The sequence below is a fragment of the Abramis brama genome (genome assembly GCF_963993115.1).
Source record: "Abramis brama genome assembly, chromosome: 11".
NCBI classification, from domain to species: Eukaryota; Metazoa; Chordata; class Actinopteri; order Cypriniformes; family Leuciscidae; genus Abramis; species Abramis brama.
Genome location: NC_139973.1, coordinates 2959904 through 2985027, shown reverse-complemented (window position 1 = coordinate 2985027; position 25124 = coordinate 2959904). Strand labels below are relative to the sequence as shown.

Sequence of the window (25124 nt, the reverse complement as noted above, 5' to 3'; positions counted from 1 at the left end):
GAGCATGCCGGAAACATCATGGGGCACTTTTAAACCAATTACTTTTCAATTGCTTACGGAAACCATTGCCAAAATCAAACCCTCCTTTTGCCCTTCTGACGATATACATTCTCGCTTTTTTAAAATGCTTACAGAGTCTATTGGCCCTGGCTTATTATCTCTCATAAACAAATGTTTATCCACTGCTTCGGTTCCTTCATGCCTAAAAATGGCTTTTGTCTCTCCGATACTCAAGAAGTCTTCCTTAGACACTTCAGTTCTAAATAATTATCGACCTATCTCTGTACTTCCTTTTATCTCAAAGATTCTGGAAAAGACTGTACTGTATCAACTTCAGTCGTTCCTAAATACGTCAAAAACGGTAGAAATTTTCCAGTCTGGTTTTAAGTCTTTTCACAGCACCGAATCTGCTATGCTGAGAGTGTTAAATGACATTTTAGTCGCAACAGATACAGGAAACCCTGTGGTTTTAGTATTATTAGACTTAACAGCAGCCTTCGATACAGTCAATCACTCACTGCTCCTATCTAGATTAAAACATTTGGGACTGAAAGGTTCAGTCTTAGAATGGTTTAATTCCTATTTAACCGACAGATATTTTGCAGTCAAGATTGGCAGTTGCACCTCTTCTGCTGCCCTCCTTGAAACTGGTCTGCCTCAGGGTTCTATTTTATCTCCCACGCTTTTTTCTTTATATCTGCTTCCTCTGGGCGCGATTTTAAGAAGACACGGTGTCTCCTTTCATTTTTACGCGGACGACACCCAGATCTATTTGCCGATTAAAAGAAACGATCCCTCTGCACTTAAATCTTTAATGAACTGTCTTGATGAGGTAAAGCTCTGGCTTGCAAATAACTTCTTGACATTAAACGACTCAAAGACGGAAGTTATAGTTTTTGGCCCATCTGACAAATTTGAGTTTGACAGCAGCATTTTGGGCAATTTGTCGGTTTTTAATACAAGCTGCGTACGAAATCTGGGAGTTTTCCTTGATAGTCGCTTAACCTTAGAGAAACAGGTGTCCTCTGTTGTTGCGTCTGGCTTTTATCAACTCCGCCTTCTTGCCAAAATCAAACATTTTATTCCTGAAAAATCCTTTGAGACAGCCATCCATGCGTTCATAACTTCACGCTTGGATTATTGTAACTCCCTTTATTGCGGCATTTCAAAAGCCCAGCTCACACGCCTTCAACTTGTTCAAAATGCTGCGGCCAAATTTCTTACGAAAACACGTAAATTTGATCATGTCACACCCATCCTGCGAGCTCTACATTGGCTACCTGTCCAATATAGGATTGATTACAAAATTCTCCTACTCGTGTTCAAATGCCTGCACCATCTCGCTCCAAGTTATCTATCAGAACTCATACACTTATACAGCCCGTCTCGTGTCTTAAGATCCAGCAATCTTAATATACTTGCTGTTCCTTCCACAAGGTTGAAGCGTAGAGGAGATAGAGCCTTTTCAGTAGTGGGACCCAGATTATGGAACAACCTGCCAATACAAATTAGAACAGCTCATTCGCTACCAGTTTTTAAATCCCTACTGAAAACTCATCTATTCTCCTTAGCTTTTAATACCATCTAAGTGTCCTCTCTTCTGTAGCCTATACATTTTAATTTGATGTTGAATATATGTCTATAATTCAATTGTCTAATACTATACATGTAACCTCTCAGCTGTTGTGTATTTTACCCGTATGCTATGTTCTATTTAATGATTGTACAGCACTTTGGTCAGTCCTGTGACTGTTGAAATGCGCTTTATAAATAAACAAACTAAACTAAACTAAACTAAACTATGACCAGATGAGCGTTCTCACTGTAAGGACATGATCTGAAAACAAATCCGCCCCTGTTCTATTGAACAAAGTTAGACTTTAATTAACTCTGCAAGTTAAAGCTCAAAGTAACCACTTCACAAATGCATAACTGGACCGAAGTAAAGCTTGTGATGAATTTCTGCTTTTGTGTCAGTCACACTGAATTCTGAAGAAGGGGTTTTAATACAGCTCGAGTGTTATGCAGGGTTGCCAGGTGCCAGCAAGGTTTTCCAGCCCAAAACCTCGTCAAAAACCGCGAGAATGCACAAAAAACCGCCCAATTTTTTTGTGGCTTGTTTTTCGTTTAAACACATTGAAATCACTAACAAGCTTTAAAATTACCCATTTTTTGACTTAGCCTATCTGATTTTAGAAACAATATTCAATCAAATGAACGCAAAAGTAGGCTGTACCTCAGTCAGACTATTCTATTATGTTACGGAAAATAATGTGATCAACTTAGGCTATCAATGAGTCTGTTTATTGTCAATAAAAGTCGCTTGGAAGCATTCAGTAACATAAAAACATTGAGTGGATATATGGACATAAAAAATAACCCACTTTAACATTTCAATTATTTCAAATGGCAACATGAAACATGCATATAATAAAAATCGATTCACCTAACGTTAGGTAGGCTATATCGCAATTTTTTTTTTAACGATTTTAAAATCTTTATTTTTATTTTTATTACAGAATATTACAGATATTAATTCAAATTAAATTGCTTTATTTTTGCCCTTGCTTATAGATGAGGTTGACAGAAGTTAGCCACTTTCGTTTCAAAAACGTTTCAGGATGAAATGTGTCGTTATAGAGCTGCACAATTCATCTTTAAAGACTGTGATCTCGATTCAAACACCCACGCGATCTTATTCCATTTCGCCTGTCTATTAAACCTTTGACAAAATCATATCGCAACATTCAAATCAGTGTTGGCACTGCCGCTGACCCAGAGAGAGTTGTCATGAAACCGCAATGTCAGTCAGCGAGCTAAGTAACTTTGAAAACCCCGCGGCGCGATCTAGTGTGTTGTTGTTTGAGGGGCGGGCGCGTGCATCACTGAAGGTAGTGGGAAGGAGTGTCTCTTGTGAGGTTAGGGGGCACGTAGTGTGGGTGTGTGTGTGTGTGTGAGTGAGTGAGTGAGAGAGACTGCTGCCTGCTGAACACTGGGTCGCAGGAAGAAGGATCTGATGTGCCGGTGTTTCGGAAATAAAAACCCGCCGAACTGATCCGAAACCAGCCCAATTTTTATCCACCCGCCCAAACCCATTTTTGCCCGCAAAATAGATAGCAAAACCGCCCAATCTGGCAACCCTGGTGTTATGGGCAATATCTGTGACATGCTGTTGAAAATAATTTACATTTGTGCAAACACAAATGCACATACAATGAACGTCAAGGCTTGTCAATAATTGACAAGGCGCTGAGTTAAGAACATGGTTTCCAAAGTATAGCCACAAAACCTAAGCATTTTATGTATTAAAATAGGATTAGTGTGAGGAAATTGCTTGTTGATCTTGTCTGTGAACACGGTAGCTTTTGCACAAAACCAACAAGCCAAGGATACCAGAAGGGTCTTTATAGATACAAATTCAACACTGCTTTAACAACATAAGATAAAATAAAATAAAAATTTAAAAAAAGCCCCATAGACCTCTAATTTAAGTGCATTTTTACTAAACTGAGGGGCAAGTCTGTGGTGGTTGACGGTATGCCACAGATTCTGTGGAAAGTACTTTTATTGAACCCATGGCATTCCTGTATAACTACAAGTAAATACGTGAGGCTTGAATAAAGGTTAAAAGTTATCAATGTAGGACAAATGTCAATATTAACAGAATTTTATTTTATCCACCCTTTTAGTTTTACTTCAGCATAACTCAGGCTAAAGTAAAGTGTACATGTGATTGATTATCCATATCCATACCCCCCCCCCCCCCCCCCCATTCCCCCCACACACACACCCTGGCAATGGATAAACGAGTTGAAAAAAGAAGCTGAGAAGCTTCTTCACTGTTCAAAGGTTCTTAACAGAGCATTTGTTCAAAGTACAATGCCATGTTTCATACTATTTGAGTGCACATTGACTAATAAAGGTTACATGGTATGATACAGTTTGACAAAAAGCTCTTATTTTATTTAAGCTGAGATCCTACTGTTGTGTCTTGGAGATATATATATAAAGTATGTTTTCTGTGTTGGGATGCATAACTGTATGAGGGTAGAAGATGCATAATATACAGTGCTATGCATAAGTTAATACACCCATGCTAAAGTTGACTAAAAAGAGGAATAAAAAATCATATTTTGGAAATTGAACTTAATGCCTTAATTTAAAAAATTAGGAAAAATCCAACCTTTAAGGACACCAATTTTCTTTGTGAATGAATAATGTATCGTAAATAAATAAATGTTCTTCCTTAAAATACATGGTGCATAAGTGAGTACACCCCTATGTTAAATTCCCATAGAGGCAGGCAGATTTTTATTTTTAAGTATTTTTAAAAAAAAAAATTTAGGATACTATGCATCCTGATAAAGTTCCCTTGGCCTTTGGAATTAAAATAGCCCCACATCATCACATAGCCTTCACCATACCTAGAGATTGGCATGATTTTATTTCAGTTAGCCTAATAGCTAGTTTGATTTGCATTGAGAGATGATCTTATGGAAAGTACCCCATGCCAATCTCTAGGTATGGTGAAGGCTATGTGATGATGTGGGGCTATTTTAATTCCAAAGGCCAAGGGAACTTTATCAGGATGCATAGTATCCTAAAAAAATATATAAAAAAATACTTAAAAATAAAAATCTGCCTGCCTCTATGGGAATTTAACATAGGGGTGTACACACTTATGCACCATGTATTTTAAGGAAGAACATTTATTTATTTACGATACATTATTCATTCACAAAGAAAATTGGTGTCCTTAAAGGTTGGATTTTTCCTAATTTTTTAAATTAAGGCATTAAGTTCAGTTTCCAAAATATGATTTTTTATTCCTCTTTTTAGTCAACTTTAGCATGGGTGTATTCACTTATGCATTGCACTGTATCTGTGAGCTTTTCTAACATCAGGATGTTAGATTAAAACATGAACATGTATGCATTTTTATTTTTAAATAGACATGCAGTGTGGCTAGATAAACTTTAAACATTTAATATTAGCTTTAACAAAATGCTGTATTGAATAATTTGTGAATGAGACTTCACGCAAGTATCCATAAGCATCAACTCAACCTTATTATCATGCATATTCTCAGAAAACAATGTTTTTTGCTGTTTAAACGTCCCCTATAATGATTAAACTACTTATGTTTAGTACTTTACTAAACTAGTGAAACTACTTAATATTTAATTGTGTTTTTTTTTCTTCTTTTCTCTTCTAATGGCAGAAAGCTGTGATTTACCCAAAGACACATCAGAGACTAAATCTACATCACTGAATGGAGACGACGGCAGTGAATCAGGTATCCCAGCATGCCAGGGGACAGAAGGGCTGTGGCTAGATTTACATTTTAGATTTTATGTAAATGGTTAAGGAAGCACAATTATGTAAGCGTTGGTTTCTGAAATGAGGAATGAGGAATGAGGTGACTGTATCTGTATGGGAGGGGCCGAATTAATGCATGTAGATGTGATGCATTTCATCATCGTTTAGGAGGAAGATCACACAACGTACTCTGGTCATGTGAAACATTTATCATTGCATACTGGTTCACATATTATTTATAAATAGTAGGGAGTATGTACAATGTGTTATAGTACTGTAATCACTATCATATTTTATTTTTGTTATATCCATCATGACAGCAGAGGAAGAGAACTTCAAGCTTTTTAATAAATCTGTTCACATTTTCATTTAACTTAATTGATCTTTAGCTGGAGTAAACACCATTCAAAAGTTTGGGGCAGTGAGATTTTTAAATGTTTTTGAAAGAAGTCAATTATGCTCACCAAGGCTGCATTTATTTGATAAAAAATTACAGTAAAAAAACAGTAATATTGTGAAATATTATTACAATTTAAAATATATCTGTTTCTGTGTGAATATATTGTTAAAATGTAATTTATTCCTGTGATCAAAGCTGAATTTTCATCTTCAGTGTCACATGATCCTTCAGAAATCAAACATTTCTGATTATTATCAGATGACTTTGTGAAAACTGTGATTCATTTTTTTTCAGGAAACTTTGATGAATAGATTGTTCAAAAGAACAGCATTTATTTGATATAGAAACTTTTATAACATTCTAAATGTCTCTTAGTGTCACTTTCGATCAAGTGAATGCATCTTTGCTGAATAAAAGTAATTTCTTTCTAAAATAAATCTTGACCCCAATTTTTTTTAAATATTTGCATTTGGCATACGCTTTTATCCAAAGCGACTTATATGCATCTATTTAAGTACATATTTGGTGTATTAAATGCATGCATATGGAAGCATAGGTCCTCTATGAGGTCCTATATGAAATGCTTATATATGCATTAAGAATATAATCAAAAACAAGACAAAACATCTTACTTGCCATCCTTTCCTCAAACTCTGGAGTTCTCATGTGAATCTGTGGAAGCCACATGGGAATTTACTAGCAAATTATTTACCCCACTATGCAAATTATGTGGTGAATTCATCTAGGGACAAGTCAGGCGTCTGGATTATCTTGTCCTCAAAAAAAAAAAAAAAGGAGAGAGAGAGAGAGAGCAGCCTGTATGTGCACAGAGAGAACAAAACGAATTTAAGAAAAGATTATAATCATGCCACTTATGTCAGAATTTTTATGTTTTTATGACAGCATTAAACACAGAGGTCAGTCATGCAGAGTTATGGATAAAGGTCCATGATAGTTAGTGGTTTGCATGTAACATCTCATCCTGACGTTTATGAATGCTTAAAAAAGGATGTGTGTGTTTTTCCCGCTCAGCTCCGGGACCGTCCACATCCAGTGAGAGCTCGAAGACGTTAAAGGCGCCCGTGGGGCTCGTCGTCGGCAGCAAAAGATCAATCCAAGCCATGAGTGATAAATCTGAGACCTACAAGTCTCTCTTCACGTCCCACAGCTCTGCCAAACGCACCAAAGACCAGATCTCCAACTGGGTCACACACACCCCGTACCACTTCTGAGTGCGCTCTTCCTAGTGGAGCTCGCCCTCTAGTGGTCAGACACTTCACACCACACTGTCTGCTGGATTAATGCATTGTTTTAGCTTATTTCTTTTTCACCATCAGTAACATTGCATTTTGTATTTACCTTGATTCGATCATCTTAATTTTGTTGCATGATTAAGTGTTTGTTTAGTATACCTGTCTTTGCCATCATCATTATTTTACTGGATTGTGCTTTGCAGCAATATCTTATTTTAAACCACTTACATATTGCAGTAAAACAAGTTTATAGGCAGATATCTTTGTATGTTTTCCATCCTCAGGAACACGAGTGTGTGTTCCTGAAAGAGCTGTTGTTGTATCTAAAGAGTGTTTCTTGTTATGGTATAACTGAAATAACCCACTAGTTACAGTAGTTCTGCATTGTACTTTTAAAGATGCGTTATTTGTGGATACAATAAAGGTCAAATCTGGGAAAATCATGCACCATTTCTTTGTATTTGTTAGTTATGGCACTCAAATTCTGCTTTTGACCACAGGGTGGCAGTAGATGTCTATGAATAAGCGCTTTCCCAGTCAATCCCTGTTAGATGAGTTGTATCTGACTCTTGACTCTGCAGTTTCTTTATGTCCATCTGACAGGAGAATTAATCAAATCTAGAATCCTCATTTATTTTCAGGTATGTTTCTTAATTCCTGTGTGTGTGTGTGTGTGGCCTGGTAAACTCTACATTATTGGGACAAAATGTCCCCACAAAGATGGCAATATCCAAAATCCTTGTCCTTGTGAAGACATTTTTAAACAAATCGGCTTATAAATCAGACTAAGTCATGTTTTTATTATTTATTTATTTTATGTAAAACTGCAAAATGGTAAAACAGGTTTTAATGGTAGGGTTATTTTAGTGGGAAAGAATGTACAGTTTGTACAGTATAAAAATCATTGTCTATGGAAAGTCCCCATAAAATATGAAAACACAACGTGTGTGTTTGTGTGTGTGTGTGTGTGTGTGTGTCAGCAATTAAAGCAATGTGCGTGAGAAAGCTTGAGAAATACATACCTAGAATGTCAGTCAAACTTTAAAGTGCCTTGTATTAATTACTGTCAGAATGTTGTACATGTTCTGTGGGACATGTTTAAGGAAGCTGTTAAATATAAAGATACATATTTAAATATAAAGCTTATTTAAAGAAAGCCTTGCAGGCCTAAAGAAATAATATAATATAGGCTGAGGAAGATTCCTATCATGGAAAACCTGGAAATATCAGGTAGCTAATTTTGAAATATAACTTCAAATATGTCACACTGTGAAAAATTAAATGATGACAACAAGTGTTTTTACATTGCTTTAACTCATCACAATAAGTTACGCAATTTTCAACTTTTTTCAAATAAATGATACAAGATTCAACTCGTTTTTTAAAGTCAGTTTAATGTAATTTAAATTGAAATGACTTCAATAAGTTCCTAAAAAAAAATTAAGGCAGCAACTTCAGCTCTAAAATGCCTAACTTTATTAGTACAATTATTCTCATAAATCCTTATCCAGTTTAACAAACGATTAGACTAAATGTGTGGGAATTCTTTTGATGGTCTTGTCTTGCTTTTTAATTAAAGCGGTTGTGCAAGAGTGTGTTGCTCCTCCACAGAGCCGTGATGACTAATCATCCTCATCGATCGGAATGTTCAGGTGTTCGAGAGTCCGCGCATGCGCTCTGCCTGTCCTGCGCATCCAGGTGTACTGAACGCCAGGCGCGCGCGTGATGAGAGCATTCCCGGCTTCACTGCGGGACTGAACAGCGAGCAAAGCAGATGTCGATGCTGGAGAGGCTGGACTGGCTGGTAAGCTTGCAATTCAATTCTTTATATGCAAGGAGAAAAAAAAAGGCTATTTTTAATAATCGACCTTTCATTGGTTTTGTTCATTTGTGAATATAGCATATATTAAATGGATTAAATTCGTTTAAACTGGTGCCAGAACCTTCTGCTTGCGTTTGCAGAACGTATAGCCTAAAGATGTTATGTTACCAACAACTATTATTCATAATACTACTACTAATAATAGCAAAATTGCTGAGCTTTTATGTTCGGGTGTAAACCTTAACCAGTTAATACCTGCATTATCCCAGAGAAGACAATAGGAATCAATGCATTGGTCTAATTATCTAAACATTTATTGGCTAATTCGGTCTTATTATTTGACCAGGAGCCTTATGCAAATTAATAAATAAATAAATAAAAAACACAAGCACTTAATCATAATTTCACATTTACAGTAGGAGACCGGGTAATTAAACACCCAACAGTTTAGCCAATTAGAAATGAGCTACTCTGTGAAAGCCTCTGTCAAAAGGAAGGATTTACAAATTAAATCTACTGATTTGAGATTTTAAAAATAAAACAACTACATTTTGCTTATTGGTTATAATTTGATTTGTGATCATGTTAACGAATGTTACATAACAAACAATACACCATTTGATTTAGCAGATTATCTTCGCTAATTTGATAGATAACATCTCATCTTTCATCTAAATTATTTTAAAAGGCTAAATATGATGTCTGACCCGCAATGTTTTTGTGTCGCTTACACATTTGTTTAGTCACATTTCCTAACTAACATGCACACAAACACACACATATAGCTTAAGTATTATGTAACACGTTTTAAAGGAATAAGAAACAATACATTTCCGTAGATGTTTCCCTTAATTAAAATGTTTAAATTGAAATGCGCTTGAGGTTAATAATGGGTTTTATAAGATCATTCTGAAGTATATTTAATAAAATAACTAATGTTCAAGATTTAAAATGCTTTTTTCTTTTTTGTCCCCTTGTTTCTCTCTTAATGTTACACGGTTACAACTCAACTTTCAGATAATTGTGAGAATATAAGTTTGCGCTACAGGCGTTTGTGTTACAACCATCCCCGGTTTCCGAGTTCATTTATATATTAACGCTATATGTGTTAATAAACAAATGATTAAACACAGAATGTATATTATATTTATTTTTAGTGTATTTGATAGCGCTTTCCATTGTTCCGTGCAGCGCTGGGCCTTCATTTGAAAAGTGCTTCAATTTTTGTATTTCTTTTTTAATTTTTATTTTATACAAGACTAATTAATTCCTTCAATTGTTACGATATTTTTTTACAAAGCAATTTATATTTTTTGAGACAAATTAATTTGTAAATGTCACATCTATGTTAATTTCAGGACGGTGAGTTTTGAGCTGCAATAAAACACTGAATGACAGTTAGGCCTTACTTACAATTATTACAATGTCATATTGATGATTTAGCCTATCATTCAATTATTAGATAATTCGTAGTGATTCCGTGTTGCACCAGCGGCACAAATGTAGAGTTTTGCGCTCCAGGCTCTTTTAAATCTAGACTCCCCAGGCCTATTATTAATAATAATAATAATAATAATGATTGTCTTATGACAACTGGCATTCCTGCATCTTAATATCGCCTTGAGTGGAAGTTTAACTTGCGATTTGAGCAGGTTATATAAGAAGATGTTTCTCCCTCGGGGTTACAGTAGTTTCTGATGTGTGAAAGATCTGACAGTAACAGACACTCGCGCTGCAGGAGATTCTTTCTTTCTTTCTTTCTTTCTTTCTTTCTTTCTTTCTTTCTTTCTTTCTTTCTTTCTTTCTTTCATGTTATTTATTTATTTATGCATTAATTAATTATTATTATTATTATTACTATTATTATTTTTAATTTATTTTCCTAAAACCATTTTAGTATTTTATGTAGCATTTTATTTTCTAATGCTACATAAAATATTATATTCAGAACAAAATAATTCTTTATTTTCTATTTTCTTTTTAATGCATTTTCTTTACAAAGTGTCAGCGTATAATTTGAATGGAAAAGATTACATGAATCTGTCTATCTATCTATCTATCTATCTATCTATCTATCTATCTATCTATCTATCTATCTATCTATCGTGCTATCTATCTATCTATCTATCTATCTATCTATCTATCTATCTATCTATCGTGCTATCTATCGTGCTATCTGTCTTTTTAATTCGTCAAGGGGCAAACAATATTTATTATTGATATTAATGATAGTAATTATTATAATGGAGTAAATAGCACTTAGTTTCAATAATAATAATTAGTGCGTAATTGAACATGCTTTGTTTGTAGAATTAGTTTCAGTGAACAGCAAAACATCGCAACTCATCGCAACTCCTCGCCTCTGCACAGACGGATCGTTCTGTGATTGGTCCGTCGCTCTGACAGTGACCAATCAGCAGCGGGGTCCTCGCTCTGACGTAGCCAGTGCATTAGGTCACCGCCCACCGCTGGTTCATCCAAATATAGTAGTGAGACTGTAAAGAGAGTCAGTGAGTCGAGCCTGAGTTTGAGTTTGAGTTTGAGTCCGTCAGAGGGAGTCGAGTGCTTCTGTTCAGCGTGTCTGTTTGGACCGGAACCCTCCAATTCGTTGCGCACAATTAGTTGTCGTCTCGAGCTGCATGAGTTTCTCTTCCTTCATCCTCCTTCTTCAACACTGAGTTGATGCTTCACTTCTGCGCAGCGCGCGCCGGACTCTCTGGATTATATTCTAGAACACGAGCAATAATCTCCACATCGCCACACATCTGAGACTCACGCGCGACAAACACAACATGCTGTGGAAATTAGCAGATAACGTGAAGTATGAGGATGACTGCGAGGTAAGAGGAAGAAGCGATAGAATCTGGGTAAAGAATTAAGCATATGCGTTGTCTGTTTATAATTTAAAAAAAAAAAGGACATTCGACATTTTCCATTTCCAAATAACATGCAAAGTGAGCTCTGGAAAAAGATAACTATGCTCTGGTGATGGCTGGTTAGTTATGCACGAAGTTGCATTATTGTGGTAGGAAAATATATGCTATTGTTTTTTAAAGCTTTTTACAACAACAACAACAAAAATGTAATTAGATATTTTAAATCTGAAAATTTACAACCATGCAAAGACCAAAATGCGTTCGTTTAATAGACGTGAAAAAGATTTGACTGCATGTGTTAATTTAGTAAATTCTAAATGCATTGTAAATTCATAAACAATTGTATAATAAATATTTAGTTTTGCAATTTAGTTCCGCAGTTAATAACAGGCTAATGATAATAACCATAGCTAGCCTACTAATAATAAGGCTTTTGGCCTAAAAAATATGCGCAATGACAGCAATAATAAATTGAATTTGAAACGCAATCATTGCACGTGTTTTTTATTTTCGTCCAGATTTGACTGCATCTTTATAATGTGATTCCATAAAAAAGTGAATTTCCCTCCTTTCCTTTTTTTATTCACAACATTATCCAGTAGCGCAGGCATGCTTGTTTTCGAATATCGGTTTTCAATATGAATATGAGTGAAAACTCTCAAGTGTAATTCATGTGGTCTCCATTAAGCTGTCTAGAAATGGCCCGCCGCTCATTGTCATTCATGTGTCTCTGGTGACAGTCACTATCGAGCAACTTTGCCAGACAATAGGAGGCATGAAAGCACTGGAGAGCTGAAAGACCAGCACGTCTGTTGATGTTTAATTCATGTGAATTAGAAAGAGAACAAATGACACTGTAAAAATGTTTGGTTAGGTAACCTATAGAAAGGTTGCATTTGATAACATCTAAATTAGCTGTCCGGAGTCAAACATTCGTTATGAATGCATTGGGTTAAATGAACAAAGTTGCATTTTAATTTTAAGGGTCTAACAACTGCATGTTTCAAGAAAACATTTATTCAGATGTTTTTGAGCTTGCATATAATTTTGCATCTTGCATAAATTAAAGCACATGCAAAGACTAAAGTTCAGTTTTTAATTTGCATAACAAATAATTATGCCTGTATCCATAATTGTCCAAAAATGTTAAGGAAACCAAATAAAGCATATTCTTTCTATTTAGACAAAAAAAAAAAAAAAAAAAAAAAAAAAAAAGTTTTATTTTTTTATCACCTCAGATATGAATTGCTCTCCTTGTGAAATACATGCATTTATGCATTTCTCTTCTCCAAAGACATGCATGTCATCAGTCTGTATAAATGAGATATACGCATTGGTTTAATGTGGTGCACTCTCTATTTTAGCAGGAAAGACATGATGTTAGCAGCAATGGGAACTCGCGGTTACCTCACATCCCAGCGGTGAGCCAGCACCTCTACAGCCCGCCACCGTCCCTCTCACACACAGCCAGCTCAGACTTCCAGCCCCCGTACTTCCCCCCCCCTTACCAGCCCCTGCCGTACTCCCAGTCCGGCGACCCGTACTCTCACCTCGACCCGTTCAACATCAACTCGCTACACCAGACTGCGGCGTCTAACCAGCAACAGTCATGGCCGGGGCGGCAGGGTCAAGAGCCCATCGGGGGCCACGGGCGCGTCGGACTCGGGAGCCCCATCCTGGGCCTGGACGGGGGCTCGTCCGGGATGAGGCGGGACGGCTTCAGGAGACCAGATCTGCTGCCTCCACACATACACGGAATCGACTCCATAGGTGATAACATTGGATTGCATGATATAGGCCACGGGATGGATGATGTTCAGGTGAGTTAGTGTGATCAATGTTTATTTAATACTCTTCTCTTTTTTTGGGTTAAATAGATAGTGATGCATTTCCTGGTCATTTCTTGCAGCATGAAGGTGATCACAGTAGTGTAATTCCTGATCACACAGTCATCAAAAAAGGTTGGTTACATTTTTATTTTCTAACATGCATTTATCTCTTGCGTTGTTGTAGATTTAAGATTGAAATTGATATGAATGTTTAAGGGAAAGTGTATAATCTTTTTAATCACTTTTGAAAGTTAAAATATGTAGTCTCTCAATAAATATGAGCTCATTAAAGCTGGTGCACAATAATTATAAAGAATTTGCATGCTATTTATAATAATCGGTCACACTTTAGATTAGGGTCCAATTCTCACTATTAGCTAACTATTAATATGACTTTTACCTCAATAATCTCCTAATTTCTGCTTATTAATAGTTATTAAGGTAGTTGTTAAGTTCAGGTATTGGGTAAGGGATGTAGAATATGATCATGCAGAATAAGGCATTAATACGTGCTTTATAAGTACTAATAAACAGCCAATATCCTAGTAATATGCATGCTAATAAGCAACTAGTTAATAGTGAGAGTTAGACCCTTAAACTAAAGTGTTAAAAAATAATATTATTTGCAGTTTAAGATTTCACACTGCAGATCTTTCCAAAATTATTTTTTTAAATGTCAATTTAAAATTGTAATTTTGTGAAATTTGAATAAAATAAATCTAGATTCTTTCAAGCTAAATCATTTTTGCATTTGCAATATTAGCTTTTACTCTTTACCTTGACCCAGAAGTGACATGATTAAACCGTGTTGAAGACTCAAATCTCACACCTTTGCTGTCAGTGGGAAGTTTATGTGGAAAAACAAAGTGGGACTCCGGGTTTAGGAAGGCGTAGTTGAGGTGGTACTGGTTCATACATATATCACTAATCCTTTTGGTCATGTGTTCCATTTAACTAATCTGGCATTGATCCGCGGGGCATTCTGCCACTCTTTCAGCATGAATGGAAAGCCAAAGAAAGGATTTCTCTCAAAATGGCAGACTCGCCAAAGTTGTAGATGTTGGGCAATCCTTAAAATGGTGTTTGCTCAGAGAGAGGAGGCCTAGGCCTGCTTTTTAGAACACTGTCAGAACGCAATTCTGCCCCACTACACACACACACGCACACACACGCACGCACGCACACACACAGAAGAAGACAAGAATCAACTGTTGTCCGGGTGTGGCTGCTTTTAAACACGCATGGGTATTTTGTTCAGTCGTATGCTGTGACATGAAATCTTAAATAAGCGAAACCGAAAAACAGTTTTGAACGTCTGCTTGTTTTGTGGTATCACTCGCTGTTGAGATGAGTGGTTTGAATCAATGATTTATTTGCTTCAGGATGTCACAGCAAGCGGCGACCCAATTTAGGACTAAAATATAATGAAACAAAAATGCCTACATTTGCTAGCCAGTGTCTTTGCAATGTTTGTTTAATGTCTTTTTAGTTTTGTTCATGGCTTTTGAGGTTGTCTAAGTTGACATCTACTTTGACTAACTTCTCCAAATGCATGTGCACCACAATACCATTGAGTTTAATTGGTCCTGCGTGACCTTTGACATAAAAAAGGCATTTCTCCTTCCTTTTTAAAAGTTAATATTCCTATTTATATTGCTACAATAACTATGCATGATCAGCGTTTTATAATAAGCATATATCAGAACAGGTTTGAACCTACCCGTTGAGAAACCCTGATTAATTCCACAAGCGTGTGAAGTTTTGCTCTTTGTACTTCTGAGATTCCTGCAAAGCTGTCAAATGGAAAAAATGAGAAGAATGTGTAAACACCCATAGATGCACTAAAGATTGAATTGAATGCAAAAACACTATATTTTTGAGATGATCTCTTGCAGTATAATGAGGTTTTGGTTCGTAGCGTCTGTGGTGTGTTGTGGTCAGGAGTTGATTGACAGATTCTGCCATGCATTTTTGTCAGTCAGTAATTTAGTTTTTCTTTCGAGTCTGAATTAATGTCTATGTCAATATGATTATAGCATGGATGACTGCTCTGCAGTACGCTGTCCCGTTCTGGTTCATATCAAAATTGATGTCACATCATAATCATCTTCATCCACTTTGCAAATACAGATAATATTTATTCTTATTCTCACTCTAAAGAATCTCTGAATACTGATCAAATATCTTATGCCAATGAAGCTAATTTCTCCTTATAGTCTATTCAAGTTGTTATTTGTAAAAAAATTAGACAAAGTCTGCAGTCAAAATCGAATCTTTGTTAATTATTAAAATGATCTGGGCTGTTATCCACAATTATTTTATTTTATTTATATGAGGTTTCATTTGTTAGCATTAGTTAACTACGTTAGTTGACAGCGAAAAACACTTCTAAAGCATTTATTAATCGTAGTTATTTCAATGTTTACTAATGCATTGTTAAAATCAAAAGTTGTATCTGTTAAGGATATTTATAACATTAACTAACAACAAACATTAACTAAGATGAATGAATACTGGAACAAATGTATTGCTGATTGTCAGGTAGTTAATGCACTATCCAACGTTAACTAATAGGACCTTATTTTAAAGTGTTACCGAAATGTTGGACACAATACAGACGATTTTACCATAAAACCTAATCTGTTTATTTCTTTCTCTTCTGTATTTCTGAAGCTGTTTGGTTGACGGCACCGATATGTTTCTCATCTCCAGGTCCGGTGTCTCTGCCAAAGGGAAATGCGTTTGGAATTCCCTTTCAGAAAGAGTCCCTGCTGGGAATGGTGTCAAATCCCACCGAGGTCTTCTGCTCCGTACCTGGCCGTCTCTCTCTTCTCAGCTCCACTTCCAAGTACAAAGTAACTGTGGCCGAAGTTCAGAGACGCTTGTCTCCACCCGAGTGTCTAAACGCATCTCTGCTCGGAGGGGTTTTACGCAGGTGAGCAGTTAGTGCACATGTACAGTCACATTTGAAAATCTGTTTATATGACAATATCAAGAATATTCATGTGTAGGACTGGAGCAAATAATAAAAAGATAGGTGGGTGAATATTATGAACTTCGTCCAGGTCATGTTTCATCCAAAATCCAAAGCGAATGAAGCATATACCACTGTGACATTATTTTCATATCAATTACACACATTTTTACCACAAATTATCATTATCATAATGCAACATAATGATGATGTGAAATAAAACCATAAAATATTTATATATTATGGTAGTATATTATGGTAGTATTTATGCTGATTTCAATAAAAAGTATTACAATCATTTACTGTAATGCAGTGAAAAATGGCTATAGTAAAACATAATCTAAAAAGAATCACAATTGAAATTAATTGTTAAAAAACTCAAAAGTATGAAAATTGTCATGATGCAAAATGGTCTTAAAACAAGCTACATTTTCTATCTGAAAAAATTTAATTTTTTATGTTTTGTCTCTTGATTTTGGGGAGAAATGTGACCTTTTATTGTGAGATTAAAAAATCTCATTTGGAAATCAGGTTAAACAAAAAGTTAGATTATATGTGTGTATATAGATTCATGTTTCATACTATCTAGCTCCATTTGTGTGCGTATAGATGAGATGTTGCTGATTTTAATTTCATTACAACAGAAAAAATAGTTAAAAAAAAAAATAAAATTATTTGAACTTAAAAAAAAGTAAATGTTTGTTCTGCCTTAAAATGTTAAGTTGAGTCAACTCAAATATCCATATTCACATTTCAAGTTAACTAAAATAAAATGTTTAATGCAGCATGAACACTTTTTTTTTTTTTTTTTTTAGTGTATAGCATTGCCCTTTATTACTGGGAATATTTGTCTGTTACCATGTGTCTGACGCAAACACACTGATGTTGGTTAAGTAGGTCATATAGCTCAAGCGTTGGGAGGGGGAGGGGGAGGTGTCGGGCACTTACTCATGCCTCCTGCTAACAATCCCTTACCCCACAAGTGAAGGGTGATGCCAGGCCACAACTCTAGTCATGCATATCGCAGTGGCCGAAACAGCAAGTGGGCCTTTTGTCTGCACTTGTGTGCGTTTTTGTTGCACTGCATTTTAAACACTTGAGCTGTGACATCATTTTGTTTCATGAGCCTGTTTATTCAAGATGAATCTGGGTCCAAAACCTCTTTCCATATTGGCCTCTAAGCTGTATAACATAAACAAAACAAATAAAATCCATGTGTTTCACCTGCGATAATTGAGCCTTTCGCTCTTGGGCACGGCACGGCACGGCTCGCTCAGACGAGCTTTATAGAACATGCCGTTAAAACAAAAAAGTGCATATTTTGCTAAATGCTTACATGTTTTGGAAAGTGAAATCAAGTCAAGTCAAATGCATTTATATAGCGCTTTTCAAATCACATTTTCAGAGCAGCTTTACAGAAATTAATGTTTATATTATCTTAAGATCTTCATGCCTTATAGTTGCAATGAGCAGTTTACGGTATACGCGAGTAATCATGTATGCAGGTGAAGTTGGACATACTTTATATAAACAGATGTGCAGTAATATAATAAAAAGCTCAGCGATAATATAACCATGACTATAATAATATCTGGGTTTCTTAGCAAACATGCACAAAAGCTTGTCTGATAATGTGACTGCTAACATAGGATTGGCAGGTTTAGCAAAAGGTCACTAATGAAATTCACAAATTTCAATGTGCTAATTTTGGTTAATTTTACTACAAAGGGCAAAGTCAAAGAACGGCGGCCGATCCCTGAGGGAGAAACTGGATAAAATTGGGCTGAACTTGCCAGCGGGTCGCAGAAAGGCTGCTAACGTCACCTTACTAACCGCCCTGGTGGAAGGTAAGCACTTTACTGTATATCAGTCAGTTGTCCACCTCTGTTACTGTAAAACCAGCATGAATGCCAAGAACATTAGCATATTTTAGTCTACAAAATCTGTGGAGGATATCATGAAGTTCTAGACAGGAAAGTGAATGTTAAAGGCTGGAATAAGCTACATGATTTTTGCACAGATTTGCAGTCTGGGGGAGTCAGGAAAGTCAGAGATTTTGGGCAGTCTAAATGGACAGATTTCACAGAAAACTGTGTGTGATGAGCACAGACTACAATATCTGAGCTTCAGACTTTGATTCAATCTAGTTGTAGGATTTCTGATCCAATTTTAGAACAAATGTTGTTTCAAATAGTCACACTTGTATTGTTCGCGGTTCCCGAATTGGAAATTAATGGGAGACGAATTTCATCTAGTCGAAACATTTGGTACTGCGCACAAAAAAAATTCTTACTGAAAGCTAATTTTGTGAGATATCAACCTAAAATTTGGAACACAGCTTGATTAGATTCATGGAAAATGTATATTTCATATAAAAATTTAAAATGGTATTTTTGTGCATTTTTCATAACAATAAATGTAACATTTTATAACTTTTTTATTCAAGTTAATAATCTGCCAAGTGTCTTCTTTAAAAATAGATCAAACTTCAGTCTGTGTTCCAAAGCATTCAAAATGTATTTTTAAGTTGGAAATTTTGTTTTCAGATCCATGCTCAAAAAGTCAATAAATGGATTATAACTGATGCATAAATATAATTTAGTACCATAAGATCCCCTAAAAATACAAAATATGCAGTTAAAAACATTATCAAACTAAAATATATAGTTCAATCATTTCATTGGAATTGAAAAGGCTAGAAACAAGGCGCATATTTCTGAGTGAGTTTGTTGTGTTGAGAACAACGTGAATGTCTGACGATCAGCAGTCATTTAGTGCCCAGTTGTACAAAGTCTGCAAATGTATGATGTCTAGTGTTTTAAAATCTGTTCAGATTCTAAAAGTTGTGTAGTTTATTTCAGCCTTAAGTTGCTATAAATCTGCCTAAATTGGTTTAAATGACCTGCGACAAAATGGACGGGTTAATCAATCCTCCCTGTGCTAAATGCTTAAACAAACGCTCTGGATTGATGTCTTGAAGTTCGATTGTAACAAACCTGTTACCAATTCAAACTTCCATAGAGCTAGTAATAATTCAAAACGTAGATTGCACGCAAAGGTCATATATGTTAGCACTACTCATGTATTGGCAGCAGAGTCTCAAGTGTGCATGTAAGCGATCTTTCATTTCTTGACATTTCATCTCCACTTTTACCTTTTGCATGAGTATAGCGAACCGATGAGTCACTGAGACATTAGCGCAAAGATCACGAGTTAACTAGCACCAGGAGCGATGCAGAATACTTTTAGCTCTCTCTTTTAATGTCACCATTCTCACCACTAATGGGAGCATGGGTCTGAAGCAGGAACATGACTAGGAGGCGTAGTTATTTACAGACCTTCAAAGCTGAATTAGGGCTTGTTATCACATGTTCGCTAGCCAAGAGGAGAGACTGACCTTAAAGACGACGACTGTGAATAATGTGCTAGTCTATCAATAAGAGCCTGTTGGGTCTAGGGGACCGTTAGACGCCTTCAGCTACAAAGCCTCATTAAAGACATACAGTGTGACCACCACTATCCACAAGAGAGAGTCTATTCATCTGAATTCATCTTAGTTTAGAGAGCAAACGAGTCTTTCTGTGATGCAGCTTTGAGTCAGATCCAAACCGAAGGATCCGGCGGTGACTCACCGTTGTGGTTCAGTCACACGCTATACGTGAGTCACCTGATTCACATCTGATCTTGTCTACAGGTGAGGCCGTACACCTGGCGAGAGATTTTGGGTATGTCTGTGAGACAGAGTTTCCCGCGAAGGCCATCGCGGAATACCTTGGCCGACCACACGTGGAACGCAATGAGATTAACTCTCGCAAAACCATGCTCTTGGCAGCCAAGTGAGTAACCATCCGTTTGTTCCTCCCGTTTCTCATAAATCCCAAACTCTTGAAGCATTAAGCTAAGGGTGGCCAAGCCCATTTTGATGGAGCCATTAAGAATGAGTCCCTTGCTTCTGATTGTGTCTCCGCCTAATCGAGAGCCTGTGAGAAAGCTTCTGAAATGTCTGCTTTATGGTTTTAATACTTAAACTGGTCATCTAATCTTTCAGGCAAATCTGTAAGGAGTTCACCGACTTGCTGACTCAGGACCGATCTCCTCTGGGAAACTCTAGGCCAGCTCCCATTCTGGAGCCAGGGATTCAAAGCTGCCTGACTCACTTCAGCCTCATCACCCACGGCTTCGGCTCTCCGGCCATCTGTGCGGCCATGACCTCGCTGCAAAACTACCTCAACGAGGCACTCAAACAGGTGGACAAAATGTACATGGGCTCGAGCGGGGACTCCTCGCAGGCCTCGTCCGATGGCACCAACAAAGTAGATAAGATGGACAAGCACAGAAAGTGAGACTTGTTGAGTTGAGGTTGAACTGGATTGGACCATTTGAACGAAATAACCGTTTTTGTAGCGGAATTACCAGTTTTTACCAGATCTGACATCGTCGTCGTCGTTGTTGTTGTTGTTGTAGTTGTCGATTCTGTTTCCGTTCTGCTTTGTTTTTTCCAAACTCATCAAACTCAAAGCCCTCTTGGTCCAACGTCTCGATCTTCCAGCACTTGCTCCTCCACAAAGACACAAAACACATTTCAATGCTTAGCCTTAGTCGAGAGAGTTGCGTATCGGGCGATCGCCTCGATTCAGACCGTCATCGGGAAGTTGTCTCTCAGAGGGGAACTGCAAAGAGGAAGTTGTTGAGTTTCCCAAAGACACCATTTCAAGAGTTATTGTGGATTTTAAACAATGTTTTCTTTCGCTACCAATCTGGGAGGAGGAAGTTTTGTTTCTCTGTGTCCTCCTCCTTGGTGCTGACCTCCTCATGGACTTACCAATGATGTGATTATGTTTGAGACATTATAACTTGTTCTACGCTTGACTTCATTGGACGCAGTGTTATTGTTCTTCTGTTTGTGGGAGTGTTGTTAGCATGAGTGACATTTTTGTGTGCATGGATATATATGATTACTAAACAACCCTACATCCCAATAGATCAATGGATTTTTATTACACAAGAAATTTGGCTTAAATTTCCACTTTTTGAACAACTGAAAAGTCCTTTTTGGAGTTTTGATTAAGTTAAAATGATCAAATATTATACGGTTGTGCGTGTGTGTGTGGGTGAGTGTGTGTGCATGTTCAGTTTTGCATCTTTTTGATGCCTTTACGTCAGACTAGAAGTTACATTTTCCATTTGTCTTTCCCCAAATGTAAATATTTTCTAATTTATGTTGTAATTTAATGGGATTTGTAAATATTGGTACAATTATGGTGTTTGGTTCCACTTTTTAAAAAGATGTGTTAAGCTTTTATAAAGGGGTTTGTTTTTTTATCATATAGTGGTTAGGCTCTGGGATCGATATTCTTTATAGATATGTGTAATATTGGTTTGAAGCTGTAGGAATAAAAACTCAACACTCTTGAATTGCATTGACCAAGACTCCCCGTTTATGACGTTGAGTTGTACACTTCACTACACGCGTGCCAGTGAGGCATGCTGAACATAGACTATTCATGTGTGTAAAGATTCCTTTTTAAGATAAATGTCAGCAATGCTCACAGACTCATTAAATATAAAAAAAAACACAAAAAAAACAGGTCACCCGAAAGCTTTCCTCTGAGAAGACTGGACGCTCATGCTATTTGAAACACCTGTCTTACCTGGATTACTCTTCGAATGTTTGCTCGAAACAGACAGTTCCCTTCTGTTCATAACCACGCTTATCTTGCAGTTTGGCGTGACAGGACAACAGTAATGTGTGTGAAGTTTCCGCAGTGCTCTTTTCATATTTAAATCCTCTGCTATGAAACTCTCAATGCGGTTTCATGAAGCGACGGGATTGTTGAGAAGAGATAACAAAGCCATAAGAGAATATTGACCCAATGCTTTTCTTTCTTTTTTTTTTAAACTATCATACTACTTTATTATTAATGCACCATGTGGTCGGTTGCAAAGTCAATCAACGTGTTATTCATATCTTTATCCTTTTGTTTGTAAAGATAGCATGCGTATCTCACTTTGTTTAGATTCAGACGGTTGATATGCCTATGCAACTATCGCATCTCCTGATCAAAACCATCCCCTATCTTAACTCGTTCTCACAGCAAGTCAGTTTCTTGTATGCGGTGTGATCGCAGGTGTGTGTGTGTTAGTCTCCGTTGAGTGACTGACTCATGCAACTGAACTGACAGAAGAGCAAGTGTGAGCTTCTCCCCTCAGAACCTGTTGGACCAGATGTGCGGCTTTGCCACACAACAACAGTTGACTGTAACCGCCTGCACTTACTCGGATTCTTTTCCTGCACAAGGCTGTAAGTTGAGACACACCAGCTCTGATGGTCGACTGTAGTGTTTGTGGCAGAACTTCCTCCTTGTACCTGAAAGGTGTTGATCGGTGTGAAACGTGGACACAGACAGACATGCCCCCACATCGACGCTGACTTCGAATGGTGATGACAAGTGTATACGGAAGTTTTACAAAAATATGTTTGCGACATAACTTCATCTCAATAAGAAGCTACATCCTGAGGATATATTGTGCTTGTTTGTATTGGCTGCAACCCAACTCTAAAAATGGCAACTGATATAATTTAAAACATATGGAGACAAACATGACTGTTGAAAAAAAGACTCTCTTCATATTAAATCTTATCACGTTATATGAAGACAAGCTGAGTGCTGTTGTCCTTGTGCAATGCTACAACGTTTCAGAGTGATTTTAGGGTGTTGCTAAATCCTGTGTGCTTACTGGGCCAGACTTTAAAAGTCTCTTTGATATTATGTTTATTACTTGAGGTTGGGCGTTTCGCGTTTGTTTAAATCACTTACCCAAAAATGAACATTTTGTTATCGTTGACATCGCCCTCATATTGTTTTAAACCGTTATGCAGTTTTGTCTTCTGTGGAAAACTAAATTTCTGAAATTTCAAAAATGTATTTTTTTTTTTGTCCATACCATGAAAGTCAATGGGGTCCAATGTTGTTTTCACTTTTAGTGCATGAGCAAAAAAAAAAATTCTTCAGAATATCATTTACAAAGCCATTCAGGCTGTTTTCGTATTAAATTTAAATAAACATGTAAGCATTTAAATCAGTCCTTACTCTTGACCAGATTTATCTGATATGTCTCTTAAAGGGATAGTTAACCCAAAAATGAAAAGTCTGTCATTACTCGCCATTTACTTTACATTTACTGAAGAAAGAAATTTATACAGGTTTTGAACAACTTGAGGGCGTGTAAATGATGATTGAATTTTCATGTTTGGTTGAACTATCCCTTTAACCTTTTTTTTCATCATAATTTACATTTATTTATTAAACCAATACCTGAATAAAACAGCTCATATGCATTAAATTTAATTAGTCAAAATAGCCACAGGCATTAGGCCTTTCTCAGAAGCTGTGTTGCTATGCTAAGCTAACATTAACGCCATCTCTTGTGTTCTGGTTTTGCATAAATTACTGTTAATATATGCAAATATCCTTATTAAGATGTGCAAAGCTTATTTGTTTAGGGCCAGATCTAGTTTTCTTGCAACCCATGATTGGATGACCTATGCTAACGCAGGTCAAAGGCAATAGCGGAAAATGCTACGCTTCCGGATGACTGTGTCGGCTGCACAGCTTTTTACAGTACATGCACATTAAGAAAACAAATCTATTCTCAGACTAAATCTCACGCACATAAATAATGGCACTGCTGTCTGCCGTCATACTTTTATTTCTGGCTCTCAGAGAATCTCTTCTAGATGAAAACAATATATATAACCTGTAGTAACACATTTCCTTGCATTTCTGAACTGTCTGTCACAGTCTGGTTTGTGTTAGGAGTCATTAGCAGTGACACTGATGGAAATAGTGACTAAACCACTCTAACCGCTCTTTTAATGGTGTTTGTAAAGTCCCTCAACTCCAGTGCCTGCATGTTTTTGCACACTCCTTCGGAAAGATGTTTAAGAATCATATAATATTTAGAAGGAAATGTTGGATGTTGTCGTACACATGCGAGGGGGATGTTGCAAGAGTCAAGCCGAGTGGTTGCTCGCTGGTATGAGGAAGTCAAATAATGGGAACATAAAAGTTGGCGGAGGGACGGATGTGTGTGCGTTTAACGGGGGGCAGGAACAACAAAGAATTCCTGCAGAAAATGTCGGGAATGAATTTAAATTACAGACGACGAGGAATTCTTCCTGCATGTTCAGCGGGTGGAGCAGAAGGAAATACAGGCACCTGGTGTGTGTGTGTGTGTGTGTGGGGGGGTGGGGGTGAGGGGGGTCATCCTTAAGGAACAGTCCCCAGATATATTTTTTTTAATGTTAAACTTTTGCACTTGTGTTTGGACGGGACTCTCTGTTTGGGGACCAATGGAAGTCTAATGGGAATTAAGGACAGCCTTGCAAAGTACTAATAACTAGAGGCCAAACCCTGAAGCGATGCATTTGTTCTCCTTTATCACAATAATTTAGAATGAATAATTATGAACAGATCAGTAAATTCTTTCTGGTAGTGTCACTGTTTTTATCTAACAGAAAATGTTCTGAAAAAAACAAAACATAAAATACATACATGAAACAAATATTTAGTCGTTTATTAAATACATTTTTTGAAAATTAATGTGTTTAAAAAAAAAATAACACAGTGTGGACATACAAATTGGCTGAT

The 25124-nt window shown here is 36.7% G+C and overlaps 2 protein-coding genes across 7 annotated transcripts in view; both read left to right on the top strand.

Annotated features, from left to right (window-relative positions):
- The window catches only part of rtf2 (replication termination factor 2), a 41829-nt gene extending 34414 nt beyond the window's left edge, over positions 1-7415 (top strand). The window contains exons 8-9 of the mRNA XM_084128682.1: positions 5222-5296; positions 6752-7415. Coding sequence (XP_083984808.1) covers positions 5222-5296; positions 6752-6951 — 275 coding nt within the window. The 3' untranslated portion in view covers positions 6952-7415. The remainder of the gene's footprint in view (positions 1-5221; positions 5297-6751) is intronic.
- Positions 7416-8662: 1247 nt separating this feature from the next.
- tfap2c (transcription factor AP-2 gamma (activating enhancer binding protein 2 gamma)) lies at positions 8663-21893 on the top strand. 6 transcript variants are annotated; one of them, XM_084128358.1, is made up of 7 exons: positions 8663-8776; positions 13035-13490; positions 13580-13631; positions 16212-16434; positions 18202-18320; positions 20168-20309; positions 20522-21893. In XM_084128358.1, exons 1-7 carry the CDS (start codon positions 8747-8749, stop codon positions 20814-20816), a joined length of 1317 nt encoding a protein of 438 aa, XP_083984484.1. In that variant the 5' UTR covers positions 8663-8746; the 3' UTR covers positions 20817-21893. The 6 variants fall into 6 exon arrangements, with proteins under 6 accessions (XP_083984484.1, XP_083984486.1, XP_083984483.1 ...); XM_084128360.1 differs by having other exon boundaries at positions 8703-8776; positions 13035-13440; positions 13548-13631; XM_084128357.1 differs by lacking the exon at positions 8663-8776 and adding an exon at positions 11278-11634.
- Positions 21894-25124: the final 3231 nt, after the last annotated feature.

Bases quoted from the DNA above. Each gene is read 5' to 3' on its own strand.
- tfap2c (XM_084128355.1), top strand. From the start codon at position 11,587: ATGCTGTGGAAATTAGCAGATAACGTGAAGTATGAGGATGACTGCGAG. The intron at 13,632-16,211 runs GTTGGTTACATT...TCTCATCTCCAG, and splicing joins TCACACAGTCATCAAAAAAG to GTCCGGTGTCTCTGCCAAAG. The intron at 20,310-20,521 runs GTGAGTAACCAT...CTAATCTTTCAG, and splicing joins ACCATGCTCTTGGCAGCCAA to GCAAATCTGTAAGGAGTTCA.